The 14129-nt window shown below is 46.2% G+C and overlaps 1 protein-coding gene across 1 annotated transcript in view; it reads left to right on the top strand.

Annotated features, from left to right (window-relative positions):
• Nucleotides 1-14129, top strand: part of PLD1 (phospholipase D1) — a 102173-nt gene that overhangs the window by 36007 nt on the left and 52037 nt on the right. The window contains 4 exon segments of the mRNA XM_033150662.1: nt 6593-6796; nt 9532-9659; nt 11804-11949; nt 12912-13020. Coding sequence (XP_033006553.1) covers nt 6622-6796; nt 9532-9659; nt 11804-11949; nt 12912-13020 — 558 coding nt within the window. The 5' untranslated portion in view covers nt 6593-6621.

The following is a 14129-nucleotide window of genomic DNA, read 5'->3' as shown; positions in this document are numbered from 1 at the left end:
AGACCCTTTAAGTGTGGTATTCTACAGTCAAGTGGAATATAAATTTTATGAGATCAGTAAAAATAAGTATCACCCAGGATTAACAACACGGTTTATTTGCGGAGAAATGAAGTGTGTGATGAATGTGATTAGAATCTCCTAAACCCAAGGATAGTCAAGGTTGTGCTTTCCAGATGTTGTTGGACTGATCCCCCCCCCCGATAGCTCAGTCGGTAGAGCACGAGACTCTTAATCTCAGGGTCGAGGGTTCAAGGCCCACGTTGGGCAAAAGACTAGATAACCCTCGTGATCCCTTCCAATACTATAATTCTATGATTCTCTACAGCTCCCATCCTTCTTGGCCGTTGGCCCTGTTGGCGGGGGCCGATGGGAGTTAGTGGAAATTGTTTGATTTGGTTGTGTACTTTTTGATGTTTATTGCTACATTTGTTATATTTGTAGTTATGGAATTTGTTGTACATTGCAAGCTGCGTTGAGCATGGTTTTAACTTTGGAAAGGTGGGATACAAATAAAATTATTGATTGATTGATTGATTGATTGATTTACTGATTGACTCTACACCCCTTGGACATCACCATGTTGGCTGCTCCTGTCTTAAACCCACTCCCACCCAACCAGTTCCCTCTACTCTCTCCCTTCTTCATCTTCCAGATTACAATATCCCCTCCACCACCCCAACTGTTAGGCGATGCTCCTTTCAACTGCTTCCTCCCACTTAGCATTCTGTGCTGCAAGTTCCCCGCTCTGCCCCAAACACAAAACATGGTTTGTTAGATAGGCATCCCCTGCGGTGTTATCCCACATGATTATAGTATGTGTGCGAATCCTGTAGCCATCTGGATAGGGCTGGCTGCGTAGGTCTTCCCCAGCCAACCATCACCCTAACAATCTGGTGGGGTTTAGAATATTCACACATATACCACAACCCTGCTCTTTGTGATCCTACACGTCTGTGTGTGCACGGGTGTAATAAATAATAATAATAATAATAATAATAATAATAATAATAATAATAATAATATAGATGAAGCAGGCCACAAAGGGGTGGTATTTGGTCCACTGTGATACAAAACACATCTTAGGTTAATTGGCGAAGGTGTATAATGAATAATCTTTCTTTGCCAGTTTTTTTTTTTAATGAAACAATAGAAGAGCTTAGAGAGACAAATGGGTGCATGTCACTTTTCAAGGATCATCCTGACAGCAACAGACATTAAAATGTAGGTTGCTTCAGCTAGGCACATCTCAAATGGCTTTGCATCTTATTATCCCCCAACCCCCGGAAAATGCAGCGCCATTACATAAGTTCATGGTAAGGCTGAGTCTCACATCTGAAGCATTATTGGCCTGAATCAGAATTTGTATTCCACGTGCTTCAGGAATGCAGTGGCAATGCATCGTGTCCCTTCCCTCTCCTGTTAAATGTATGTAAGAAACACCTGAGCATTTAGAGATTAGGGTTGGCAATGCTGGTAAGGGCCTTTACACTTTCACTGGCTGCAAGGACCAGCCCTGTGCTGTCCGTACCTGTGATCAGGAATCCTGATTCATGTGTAGAAGCCCTACCAGTTGTGTGCACATAGGGATGCATTCTCACCTTTGGTTCCAGCGCACGGAGGTTGGGAGCAAAGAAGAGTTTGGATTTGATATCCCGCTTTTCACTACCCGAAGGAGTCTCAAAGCGGCTAACATTCTCCTTTCCCTTCCTCCCCCACAACAAACACTCTGTGAGGTGAGTGGAGCTGAGAGACTTCAAAGAAGTGTGACTAGCCCAAGGTCACTCAGCAGCTGCATGTGGAGGAGCGGAGACACAAACCCGGTTCCCCAGATTACGAGTCTACCACTCTTAACCACTACACCACACTGGCTCTCGAATGTGTCCATTCTGTAACGTCACATGCAGGCGAGAACAAAGCTAAAAAGGTTTTCTTATGCTTGCTTGTGCTGCGGCTTGGGTAACCACAACACAGTGGTTGTTAAGAATTACAGGCAACTCCCAATTTACGTGGGGGTTACGTTCTGAACCTCTGCCTGTGTAACCAAAATCGTGTATATTTGGAGCACCCTGGAGAGGGCAAGGAGACCTCCACAGAGCCAAAGAGGATGTCCTCTTAGGGATCTGGGAAGGGTCCTCTTGTGAACCAGGGGCGCAGTGAGACTTTGCTGAATCCTCCCTCCCAACAGCTGACATGCGGGGTAGCACAGCAGCAGCAGCTGCCACTTCCCTGCACGCCTGCTTGTGGAAGTCCCACTGTCCCTCTGTCTCATGCAAACTGGAGGGACAGCGTGGCTCTGTTGACCGGAAGCTTCCAGAGTGAGCCAGAGGGATAATGGGCCGTGCACAGCTGACATATGAGGAAGCAGCTGTTGCAGCTGCGCTACCTTGCATATCAGCACTCCTCTTCAGGGGCTGGGAAGAGTCTCCTCGCAAGCCAGCAGGACTGTCCTGTGTTTCCCAGCACCGCATACGTGTGAGGTCACACGCAAATGGAGCAAGCATAAATGGGGAGTTTCCTGGGCAAAAATTGATCATTATGTAGCCAATGACGGACAATATATTGAGGCTGGGAACAATGAATGTCAGCATGTGGTTCCATGCATAATCCCAAAGGCTTCCCGTTTAAGCTGTGATCAAATTGCTTCGCTCTTTTCCTGGGAAAAGAAAAAAAATGAGAACTGTGCATGTAATGAACTAATTACCCTGTTCTTTGCTTACAACATGTTTCCTTTAATTAACCTTATGCCCCTGTTTAGCGACATGTCCGATGAACTGGGAGCATTCAGTTCCTGCAAACGACCAAAAATCCCCTCTGGACAGTCATTATTGAGGAAACCTCATCGGTTTAAAACTGCTTTGGGCTGCATAATGTTGACGTGCCTTTGAGATTGCATAATACTCACCAGGCAGGAACAATGCAGTGTAAATGAAAGTGGAAGAAAAGACACACAGATAGTTAAAGGAATGAGGAGCAGATTCTTCCTGCTTCCCATGCAGTTTTGTCACTCCTGAGACAGCCGTGCTTTTGACCAGTGAGGCCACTGCTCTGCTGCCCTTCAACATGTGGCAACATGTTATTATTTTGACCCCACAAGCAGAACCTGAGGGGATGCATTGCAATATAGGGACTGTTATGAGAATTATAAGGTCTAAGATATAAAATTAAAAATTAAAAATGTGTAAGATATAAAATTAATGTACCAGACAAACACATACATAAATATATAAACCACATGTCTCAACAGTACAGGAAAATAGTCCTGAAACGATTACATCGCTCAGACTATCAGAGCAGACTACCGCCCGCTGCCACTGCCACTGCCTGCTCTTACCGGCATGGCGCGGTATAGCTGGCACTACAAATAGAACCAAGTCTGGGGCAACAGCTTCTTGCATTGTAGCGCTGAAACAGTTAGAAGAAGCTGACCCATTGCTTGCTCCTGTCACACTGACAGCTAAGGGGAGTCTGAGCTTGAGCTATCGGTATCTTTTCCTCCACTTCACCGGGTAAGACGTCCCAAGGCTGACCTTAGAGTCACTCTTGAAAGCCAGTGACCAGCGTTCTGCTTCCTTTCTCTTTCCTATTTTTGGACAAAGCCGCCCCTGCAGTTGCACGATCCGAAAGGAGACGACTGGTTCGCGTCAGAATGCAAGGTTGTCCGTTTCCTAATTTCCTCTCACTATCTGAAGACCAGTCCTCCCTCAGCATTGCACATGCAAGCCTCTGAATTGGAAGGTGGTATTTTCCTTAGTTTGTAAGAGGCAAGAAGTTGCTGTGGACTCCCCGGCAGTGAATGACTGGGGGTAGGGGGTAGGAGTAGTCTAGCTGCACAGACAGCTTAGTAGCCAGAAAGGCCAACATCTGTGCCAGCCTAGTAAGTTAAGTGCAGATGAACGGCTGCTGGGTCGGTTGGTGGCGACTGAAGGATCGCTAGGTCCTGAGAGTAGTGTTTCCTGAGAAAAGGGGGGAAAGCCCAACTGCAGTATAAAAGAAAAATCTAGAAACCAGTACTGAAAGACTCTGTAAGATGGGGGGCCCACTGTGGTGTAGTGGTTAGAGTGTTGGACTAGGATCTGGGAGACCAGGGTTCAAACCCTGCTCAGCCATGAAGCTCAGTTCCCTTCTGCCTCGCCCTGCCCCACACATTTGTGTTGGGAAACCAGAAGAGAGAGCAGCACTGCCCTTCCTGTGCTGCCCCACTCCTGGCCCTGCGTCTGCAGCCCGAACAACTTTTGCTCATCTCTACAGCCCTATAGGATGCATGAAGCCCAGCGCAACTCGAAAACTCAAAAGCAATAGAAGTTGCTTCAATAAAGGATACTGCTATAGTTGGTTATTTGGCTCCAGGGCAAAAAAAAAAAAAAACTTAACCCTGTCGCTTCGAGAAATGTCAAGAGCTTTATTACTTTTGCAATTACGCTGCCTATAAGAAGACCAGCACATATATGAAAGTCAGACGTGACGTGACAAATCTCTTGGGCTTTGTCCTCAAGCTTAATGGGAGAAGCAATTCAGTTCCTACGGCTCAGGCACATGACTTGGTATGAAAGACTGCTGATCTGTTGTACAAAAGGATAATATTGCTTCCTGGGGCTCATCCAGTTCACTCAAGGATGTGTCATACTGTTGTTTCCATCTACCATGAGTTTTCCCTGGTGTTGCTCTGTACAACAATGCTTTTTTCTATATATTAAATATATTACGATATTTGCACCTCCCATTTCTGATGGGCTGTACCAGGTGTGTAATTCCAACCCTCCCACAAAATGATGCTTCCTACAAATGCCAGGCTGATTCATTCATATAATTAGCTGCGCATTTCTCTCTCTTTTATTGGAATATGCATAGAATTAGCTTTGCAATAAGGCATTTTGGATGAAATGAGTGTGCCCAAATTAGCCTTTGTGGAATCCCAGGAAGGCTCACAATTAGACCTCGAGTAGGAGAGCTGCCAATATATTTCACATTTAGCAACCCTTTGTTTTCAGATCATAGATGGGTAGGCGAGTCTAAAAAGCCCGGGACACATATTTTCATGGCCCTCTAACAGCTATAGTGGTTCATTTACCAGAAGTAATGCATTTAGCATTAACTCGGGAAGTATATACCCAATTCTGAGCAAACTAAGCCTCCTGGAGCAAAAGATACACCAGGAGGCATAGTTTGGTCAGAATTGAGTATACACTTCCAGAGTATATTCCATTTAGCTATGCAAAGCAAGACCGCTTAGAAGCCAGACCCTTCTCAAGACATAAACCTAGCTTCCTGGTATTATTTCACATTTGGTGGTTTGAATCCCTCATCCAAGTACAATATACTCAAGCGCTCTTACATTTTCTATCCTATTGGAGTTGTACCTTTTAAAATACTTGGTGGTGGTGGTAGCGAAAGGACTGTGGTGTCTACTTTTGAATATCTTAAAGGGATGCATCCCTTGTCATACAGAAATGTGCCCTTCATAAATGATGAAGTGCTTCGTTCTTAAATATTTATACAAACCAAAGGCTTTTAAATTTTAGATAGCTCCAGAGAGCTGGGTTGGGGAAGGGGCAGAGAGGGTTGTGGTGTTGTTGTTTTGTGAAGCTAATCAATAATTTCAACCAGCATATTCTGGAGTGGGGGGGGTGTCCCATTTTCCTTATTCCAGTATCTGCCTTGAATGGAGAGAAACAGGTTGCCTCAAGGCACACGCAAGGCCAGGAATTCATTTTCAGTTCTCGTGCTGAGCTCCCAGCCCATTTTACACACGCTTATTATTTATTTACTTCATAAAATTTATACCTCACTTGATTGTAAAGGTAAAGGGACCCCTGACCATTAGGTCCAGTTGCGGACGACTCTGGGGTTGCGGCGCTCATCTCACTTTACTGGCCGAGGGAGCTGGCGTTTGTCCGCAGACAGGTTCCGGGTCATGTGGCCAGCATGACTAAGCCGCTTCTGGCGAACCAGAGCAGCCACGGAAACACCATTTACCTTCCCGCTGGAGCGGTACCTATTTATCTACTTGCACTTTGACGTGCTTTCAAACTGCTAGGTTGGCAGGAGCAGGGACCAAGCAATGGAAGCTCACCCTGTTGTGGGGATTTGAAGTGCTGACCTTCTGATCGGCAAGCCCTAGGCTCTGTGGTTTAACCCACGGTGCCACCCATGTCTCTTTCACTTGATTGTAACATGCCTCAAAGCTGCTTACAAATAGATTGTCGGCACTTTCCTTTCTCAGCAGACAGTGGAGGCATAGTCAAACCATTGGAAAGTTATTGTGCCTGTGGTGGCTGCAGAGACTGAAACGGAAGGGACATGTTTTGTTGCAGGTAGGGTAGAGGAAGGTGTCCGGTTTTGCTGCTGCAGATGCACCATGGTGTTTCTTCTCTCCATGCTCCTCCCAGCAGTCATTCCTCCTCTGGTCACTGCTATGGATACATGACCTGACTGGCCATCTCCAGTCAGATAAAACAATAAGATCAAGGGAAAAAAATCACAAGCATACTTTCGAGCTCCCCCCAAAATAGGGCAAGCTGATGGCTCTTTGACTTCGCCGTAGATTTCAGGTAATAACAGTAATGGAAACTCTTCGTTTTCTTCTCTCAAACAGCCCCCCCTGGGTGAGCGTGAGCCTTTAAGATGTCTCTCAGCAATGAAAGGAAATTGAACACCTCAGCCTTGAGGAAAATAGCCAACGACATGACCAACATCATCGAAAGCCTGGACACGAGGGAGCTCCACTTCGAAGGGGAAGAGGTGGATGCGGACGTGCTGAATGACCCCAAAGCACCTGGTGAGTCAGTGGCGCAAAGATGTAGAATAAGGGCCTTCTGCTGCTGCAGAACCAGACTGCTTTGGAATCTCTGGGTTCGTTTTTTTTAAAAAGGTCAATTTGCTAGTCCTCATGACTGTAGGGCAGGGGGAATCAAATTGTGGGTGGTGCTTGGGAAGATCTCAAAAGGGAAACAGGCTGAATGAGAGCTTTCGCAATCACAAGAGAAGTCTTCAAGGAGCTGCGTAGCTTTTGAATGTAGGAACCTGCCTTATCCCAAGACAGACTATTGGTCTATCTGGCTCAGTATTGTCAACACGGGCCAGCAGTGGCTGCCCAGGGTTTCAGACACAAATCTTGCCCAGTCCTACCTGGAGATGCCCAGGGACTGAACCTGGGACCTTTACGAAGCAAATGCTCCACCACTGTGCCAAAGCCTCTTCCCCAAAGCTTGCTCATCCACCTTGGCTAGCATTTCCTTATTTCCTCTGCTCCAACAGCCTTATCTCCAGTTGTCATAGCATTCTTCCTTCTGTTACCTGCTATAAAACAATCCACTTTTTAAATGAAAGGCTGCTTTGATTTAAAGGCTCTCTCAAAACCTGCTTCTTCTACAAAGGTTGAAGTCAAACTAGTTTTGGTTCGGCTCACCATGGGAAGGGGAGCAAAGAGCTATGCAAGATTCTCTTGCAGAGCCAGTGTGGTGTAGTGGTTAAGAGTGGTAAACTCGTAATCTGGTGAACCGGGTTCGCGTCTCCGCTCCTCCACATGCAGCTGCTGGGTGACCTTGGGCTAGTCACACTTCTCTGAAGTCTCTCAGCCTCACTCACCTCACAGAGTGTTTGTTGTGGGGGAGGAAGGGAAAGGAGAATGTTAGCTGCTTTGAGACTCCTTCGGGTAGTGATAAGGCGGGATATCAAATCCAAACTCTTCTCTTCTTCTCTGTTGGAATCTTCTAACATTCAGCTTCAAATTCTAGCATTATGAGAGAGGAAGATAAACTTTTCCCTAACTGCTTTCTGTGCATACTTTTATTTACTTCTATAAAATGCTGGCTGGGATCCAGAGAGGCCTATAGATGCATGCGATGTTGTCAGTGTTTGACTTAGGGGCCCAAGTTCAGGGCTCCACTCAGCAGAGTGAGCTAGAGAGCCCCCTTTTCTGGGAAAAAGGGTGGGATATAAAAAAAATATAATAACAATATTATGGCCTGAATCGCCATGTATGTCAATCCCAATTTCTGCTGTTGCTCATGAAAAATAGAACACGTAGCTCTGTGCTTTTATAAGAAGCTAGCACACATACAGCTAAATAATAATTTGAGCAGGGAGCTTTTCATTCTTCTTTGCACACAATGGAAGCTTGTTCTTCTGCCAAGCTGCCTGTCTCCTCTGTATTGCTACTTAAATTATAATATTCCCCTTCTTTCATCACTTTCCAATCTTTCAGTTGCCTAAATGAGTTAACTGCAAACAAATAGCTCGGAGGTTGATGAAATGTCATTTATTTTTCTGGCTTCCTAGTTTCTGCTGGTTTCCAGGAGACTTGCGTAGAATTTATGGCGGGAGCAAATTGGCAAACCCAGCACAGTAAATAAAACGAACTGCTCCACCACGCAGGCTGTGCCCCCACTTGTTTGACAAGTAGAGTTTAGTTTAAAATTCATCTGCATCGCTGCGCAGCAGTAAATACTGTGAAGCATATTTTCTTTAACAGGCACCGTAGTCTTTATCATACTTTTCATGGAATTGTAGAGTTGGAAGGGACCACAAGGGTCATCCAGTCCAACCCCGTGCAATGCAGGAATCTTTTGTCCAATGTGGGGCTTGAACCCACAACCCTGAGATTAAGAGTCTCATGCTCTACTGACTGAGCTTATCCCAGCTGCATCTCGGTATCTCAGTTGCTGGTAAATCTTCGCCGGTGAGTTAGAATGAATTGGGATGTGTGAATTAAGGAATTAGCTTTGAACTTTGGAATTAGCACCGCCAGTCTGCTTCAGGTTTTCTGTGCCTCTTAAGATTAAAATCTGTATTTATTGCAAGGAAATGTAGAACACTCAGCATATGATAGGACAAATTCCTTGGCACATAGAGCTCCTTGGTTTTTTAAAATAGATTTTGTGGATTTTAGCTGTTTCCCCCCCTACAGTTTAATTATGTTGGTTGTCACCTGAGGCTCTTGTTCCGAGTCTCCCTGGTAAACACTAAACTTTAAGACCAGATTTCTGAAGCTGCCCCAATCACAAGGATTATTACGGAATGTGAGTCGTGGTATGTGTAATGACCACCCCCCCCCCTTTTAAACACACACAGAGACCAAATTCAGGTGTTGAGTAAATGCTTTAAAATTCCAGATTCAATCCCTGGCATATCTAGTTAAGGACTAGAGATGGATGTGGTTGTTGTTTTTTGGTGGGGGCAGGATAGAGAAACACACCTGATTGGTTTTCATGACAACCTTTTAAACAAAGAAAAAGAAATCACAAGCTGATGTAGAAATATGGTGTTGTTGTTGTTAAATTTATTACCTGTCACTCTCTCTGAGATTCCAGGGTGGATAACAATTCAACTTAAGAGTGAAAAGGTGAGAAACTGAGATTTAACAGAAAATGACAGAATCATCCTTTCCTACTTGGTTTTTTTTTTGGGGGGGGGAATCCGTTATGTGCTGCAATGTCTCTTATTTAGCAGCTTTCAATATTAAACTTTTGCCTGCTATGTTCCAAGCTGTGCTTTGAAGAACTGGTATCAAAACTGCCATTTCATCACTTGCAGTGGGCATCCCTTTCTCTGCCATTTACGACACTAAAGGATTTAAAGAGGCTCATGCACATCCCTACCTAACTGGGTGTCCAATCCGAGTGCGAGTTTTGGAAGTGGAACGCTGTACCTCAACAACAAAGGTCAGATCTTATTTGCCAGTGCAGCGCTTAAAAAACAAAACAAAACCCAGTTCACATTTCATGATGCATCCATGTTTCTGTTGCTAAGTGCTTTGCTTTTTGAGGTTGAGAGTGGGATGGAAAGTTGCATGAAAATAAAATGGTAAACTAAGGACTGAATTCAACTAAGTCATTGCAGTAAAAAGGTAAAGGGGCCCCTGACCATTAGGTCCAGTCGCAGACGACTCTGGGGTTGCAGCACTCATCTCGCTTTACTGGCCGAGGGAGCCAGCGTTCGTCTGCAGACAGCTTCCGGGTCATGTGGCCAGCATGACTAAGCCGCTTCTGGCGAACCAGAGCAGCGCACGGAAACGCCGTTTACCTTCCCGCTGGAGCAGTACCTATTTATCTACTTGCACTTTGACGTGCTTTCGAACTGCTAGGTTGGCAGCAGCAGGGACCGAGCAACAGGAGCTCACCCCGTCGCGGGGATTCGAACCACCAACCTTCTGATCGGCAAGCCCTAGGCTCAGTGGTTTAGACCACAGCGCCCCCCGCATCCCAAGTCGTTGCAGTAGCGGAAGCCAATTCAACAGAACTTCTCTTTCCCTTGCATACCCCTGCACCCTCCCAAAATCTGCTCAGGGGGTCAGGAGAACCCCGCCCCCCAGGGAGGGAGAAGAGGGGAGCTTGTTCCACCTGGGAGGCAGAAAGGTTTGCACTGATTAAACCAGGTATAGGCAACCTTCGGCCTTCTAGATTTTTGGACTACAATTCCCATCATCCTTGACCACTGGTCCTGTTAGCTAGGGATCATGGGAGTTGTAGGCCAAAACATCTGGAGGGCCGAAGGTTGCCTATGCCTGGATTAAACAATTTCCTTAGCAGCTCACTGTTGAATTCCAACCTGCATTTTTTTAATCAGACATACATAACAGCCTTTAAACTTGATTCGTAGAAAACTGCTGTTCTCAAACAATTGGAGGCCATACTGTATGTGGTCCATCTGATGAACACGCTAACTACCAATTGGAATTTGCATTATGGGACCTGAAAGCTTTTTAAGGCAGAGATTCTCTCATTTTGACATGGTGAAACTCTGCTGAGTAAAAAATAATAATAATGCAATTGTTCAAGCTTCTCCAAATGTAATGAAGACTTGTGGAACTGACGCTTTTGCAAGGGCCACGTAATGTCCATTCCGCACTTGCAGAGAATTGATCCTTCAGTGTGCTCTCAAAGAAGCTCGCAAATGTCTCAGGTAGAGGCCTTTCCTTGTCTTGCTAACTTACAGGTCCTTCAGAAATGGTAAAGGTAAGATTAACAGTATCCAACCAAAGAGTCCCAGCAGTGCGAGGATTTCCACTTGTGCAGTGGAACAGCCTCCCACTCCCCCTTGTGCACCCCCTAAATCTGTTTTTGAAGTTCCCCCCAACCCTCCGGAGCAGATTTTTTTTGGGAGGGAGGGCAGGCCACATACAGGAGAGGGGGCGGAGGAAGTTCTGTTGCACTAGAGGAAATCCTTGCACTAACAGAAGTCATTCGTTGGATGCCACCCAAGGTCTCCCAGCTCCAAGGTCAAATCTTGAGTCAGGCTTTCCTAAAGGTTACCAGAGCATAGATGACAGAGGTTAGGCTGTCCTTGTCCAGCTGATGGAAGTCACTCTGTGCCATCGAGGCCACCTGAGCCTCAAGCGACAGCAGAGGGTCCAGAAGTACGCCCAAGCTACATACCCACTCCTTCAGAGGGAGTGTAACCCCATCAACAGCAAGCAATCTCCCACCCATCTGGTCTAGGGAATGGCCCACTAACAGTGACCCCATCTTATCTGGACTACAAGAAGGCTGTACAAAACCGGTTTGTTTTAGGATGCAATGGGGTTAGCACCAGTTTGGTGTAGTGGTTAAGAGCGGCAGACTCGTAATCTGGGGAACCGGGTTCGTTTCTGCACTCCTCCACATGCAGCTGCTGGGTGACCTTGGGCTAGTCACACTTCTTTGAAGTCTCTCAGCCCCACTCACCTCACAGAGTGTTTGTTGTGGGGGAGGAAGGGAAAGGAGAATGTTAGCCGCTTTGAGACTCCTTCGGGTAGTGAAAAGCGGGATATCAAATCCAAACTCTTCTCTTCTTCTTCTTCATTAAACAATTTTGTTCCTTCCTGAAGGTGCCAAGTCTACATGTTTACACCATTGAGTTGACACACGGGGAATTTACATGGCAGGTGAAACGGAAATTCAAGCACTTCCAAGAGTTTCACAGGGAACTGCTTCGGTACAAAGCTTTTATCCGGATCCCCATCCCTACAAGAAGGTAACAACTGCACAAAGGCCTTTCTAGGCCATGATTTGCTTGTGGTGGAATTTCCTCATGGTATTTTAGGTTTCACAGGACATAAAAGCCATTTCCAGAAAATGAATGGAATACCTTGAACGTTTAGTGCTCATTTCCGTGTTATTTGACTCCATGGGGGAAAAAATCTGTTTGCAGCCCCTTTAACCCTAAAAATCACAGGAGTAAAAAGTGACAAATTTGGGGGAACCGAAGTACACGTGTGTGGAAAGGATGGCTGAGTAGGGACATTGCCCAGTGATGTTCTTTGTTGTGTCATGCCACACACACCAGTGTGAATGAAATTTAGCACGACATGCTGGTATACTTAGTGAAAAGCCACAATTCCATAACTCGGTAGCTCCTGCAGTGTAGAAGGAACATTAGAAAATAGGACATAAGCACTTGCATTATAATCAGGAAAACAAACGCATCCATGGATAGAAAGCTTGTGTCCAGAGGCACTTTATGAGCACAGCTACACCATATGTTTAAAGCATGCCCATAGCACATTTTAGCAGTCATGAAGACCCCTGGGAAACTGTAGTTTGCTAATGATGCTGGGAATTTTAGCTCTGTGGGGTCTGCAGCCTTAACAAACTGCAGCTCCCAGGATTCTCAGTCAGTGCAAAAGTGGTATAAGAATGCTTTCAATGTGGCCTGTTTACCTTAACATGTGAGATTCTGAACATGTGAGGTATCTGAAGAAGTGTGCATGCACACGAAAGCTCATACCAAGAACAAACTTAGTTGGTCTCTAAGGTGCTACTGCAAGGAATTTTTTTTTTACTATGGCAGACATACATGGCTACCTACCTGTATGTGAGATTCTGTTCTCCTGCATGGGGGGAAGAATACATGATCATTGTAAAAATTTGAAAACCAATAAAAAAAAAGATTTGGCAAAAAATCCCCCCAGACAACCCGATCGCTGTATTTTTCAGACACACGGTCCGAAGGCAGACCATCAAAAGGGGAGAGGCAAGGCAAATGCCAAACCTGCCGCGCACCTCTGACAATATGGCCAGAGAAGAACACCTGTCCAGCAGAAGGGTAAGCATCCTTCCTCTTGGGGATAGTCTTCAACCCTATTTCAAGCCCTTCTCTCAGGCCCTGGGGACTCTCCCTGAATCACACCCCCTCTCCCCAGGCCACATACCCTCTCTGGTTCTGCTTCACAACTCGAGTGGTTTCTGCCTGGCTGGAATTTGCCCTTGAACTCTGATGATGCTTCTTGCTTGGTCTGGATGAAAGACAGAAAGGGGAGTGTGAGTTTGTGTCAGGAACTGGCTGGATGCTGAGGGCTGGTGGCTGGATACTGATTACTGGGAACCGGGAGAAAGCATGTTGGAGACTGACTTTGAAGAAGGGATCCATGATCTGGGGGAGCCCGTTACAGCCAGGAGAAGAGAGTCAGAGGCAGGAGAAGCTGTGGGATTGGAGAGGGAAGAACCAGGTGCAGGATGAGGGAGAGATAGGTCAGGCTGGCTTCCACACCTCCTCCTCTTGTCCCCATCTCTCCTGCTCCACTGTCTCCCAGGACCAGAAGAGGGGTGAAAAGGGAGGAACAGAAGGTTACCTGCAGGCGTAGTCTTCACCTGACTGTGCACAGCTTGGAGGGGGGAGATACATAAGCTGAAGTCGGGTGCAGGGCCTCTCTGTTGTGGCAGCTGCCTCATTGGGTGCACACCTAGGAGTAGACGAGAGATGTAGGACTGATGGACATGCCTGTTCCTAACGTGTAAGGGTGCCTTTTGACAATAAAGAGTTAGTTCCTTCCTTGCCTGACAGCGCTGTGACGGTTTGTGTAGAAGCCAACTTGCAGCACATGGGTACAATTTGCATCCATTGTCCTACCCAGTCTGCCACTGGCATGTGGGAATGTGGCCTTCAGGATGATAAATGTGCAATACCCCTACCTGGCCTATTGATATCAACTTAAACTTATTGATCTTAACAGCTGACCATCCCTAGTTTGACTGGAGTGGTGCCTTGGGCAACAGAATGGAATTTTGCAATGACAACAGATGTGCAGTGCTAACTCCCCAAGTCGATGGCTGGTGTGTGTGTAGGTTCTTCTCTGCCAGCCTCCAGCCGCCAAGAGAAGTGTTACTGGGGAAGGGGTGCCCCACTGCAGTGGAGGCCCCAAGTACCTCCTAGCA

This window comes from Lacerta agilis, chromosome 5, assembly GCF_009819535.1.
Source record: "Lacerta agilis isolate rLacAgi1 chromosome 5, rLacAgi1.pri, whole genome shotgun sequence".
Classification (NCBI taxonomy): Eukaryota; Metazoa; Chordata; class Lepidosauria; order Squamata; family Lacertidae; genus Lacerta; species Lacerta agilis.
The sequence above is the reverse complement of the archived record's forward strand: the minus strand, read 5'-3'. Positions and strand labels throughout refer to the sequence as shown.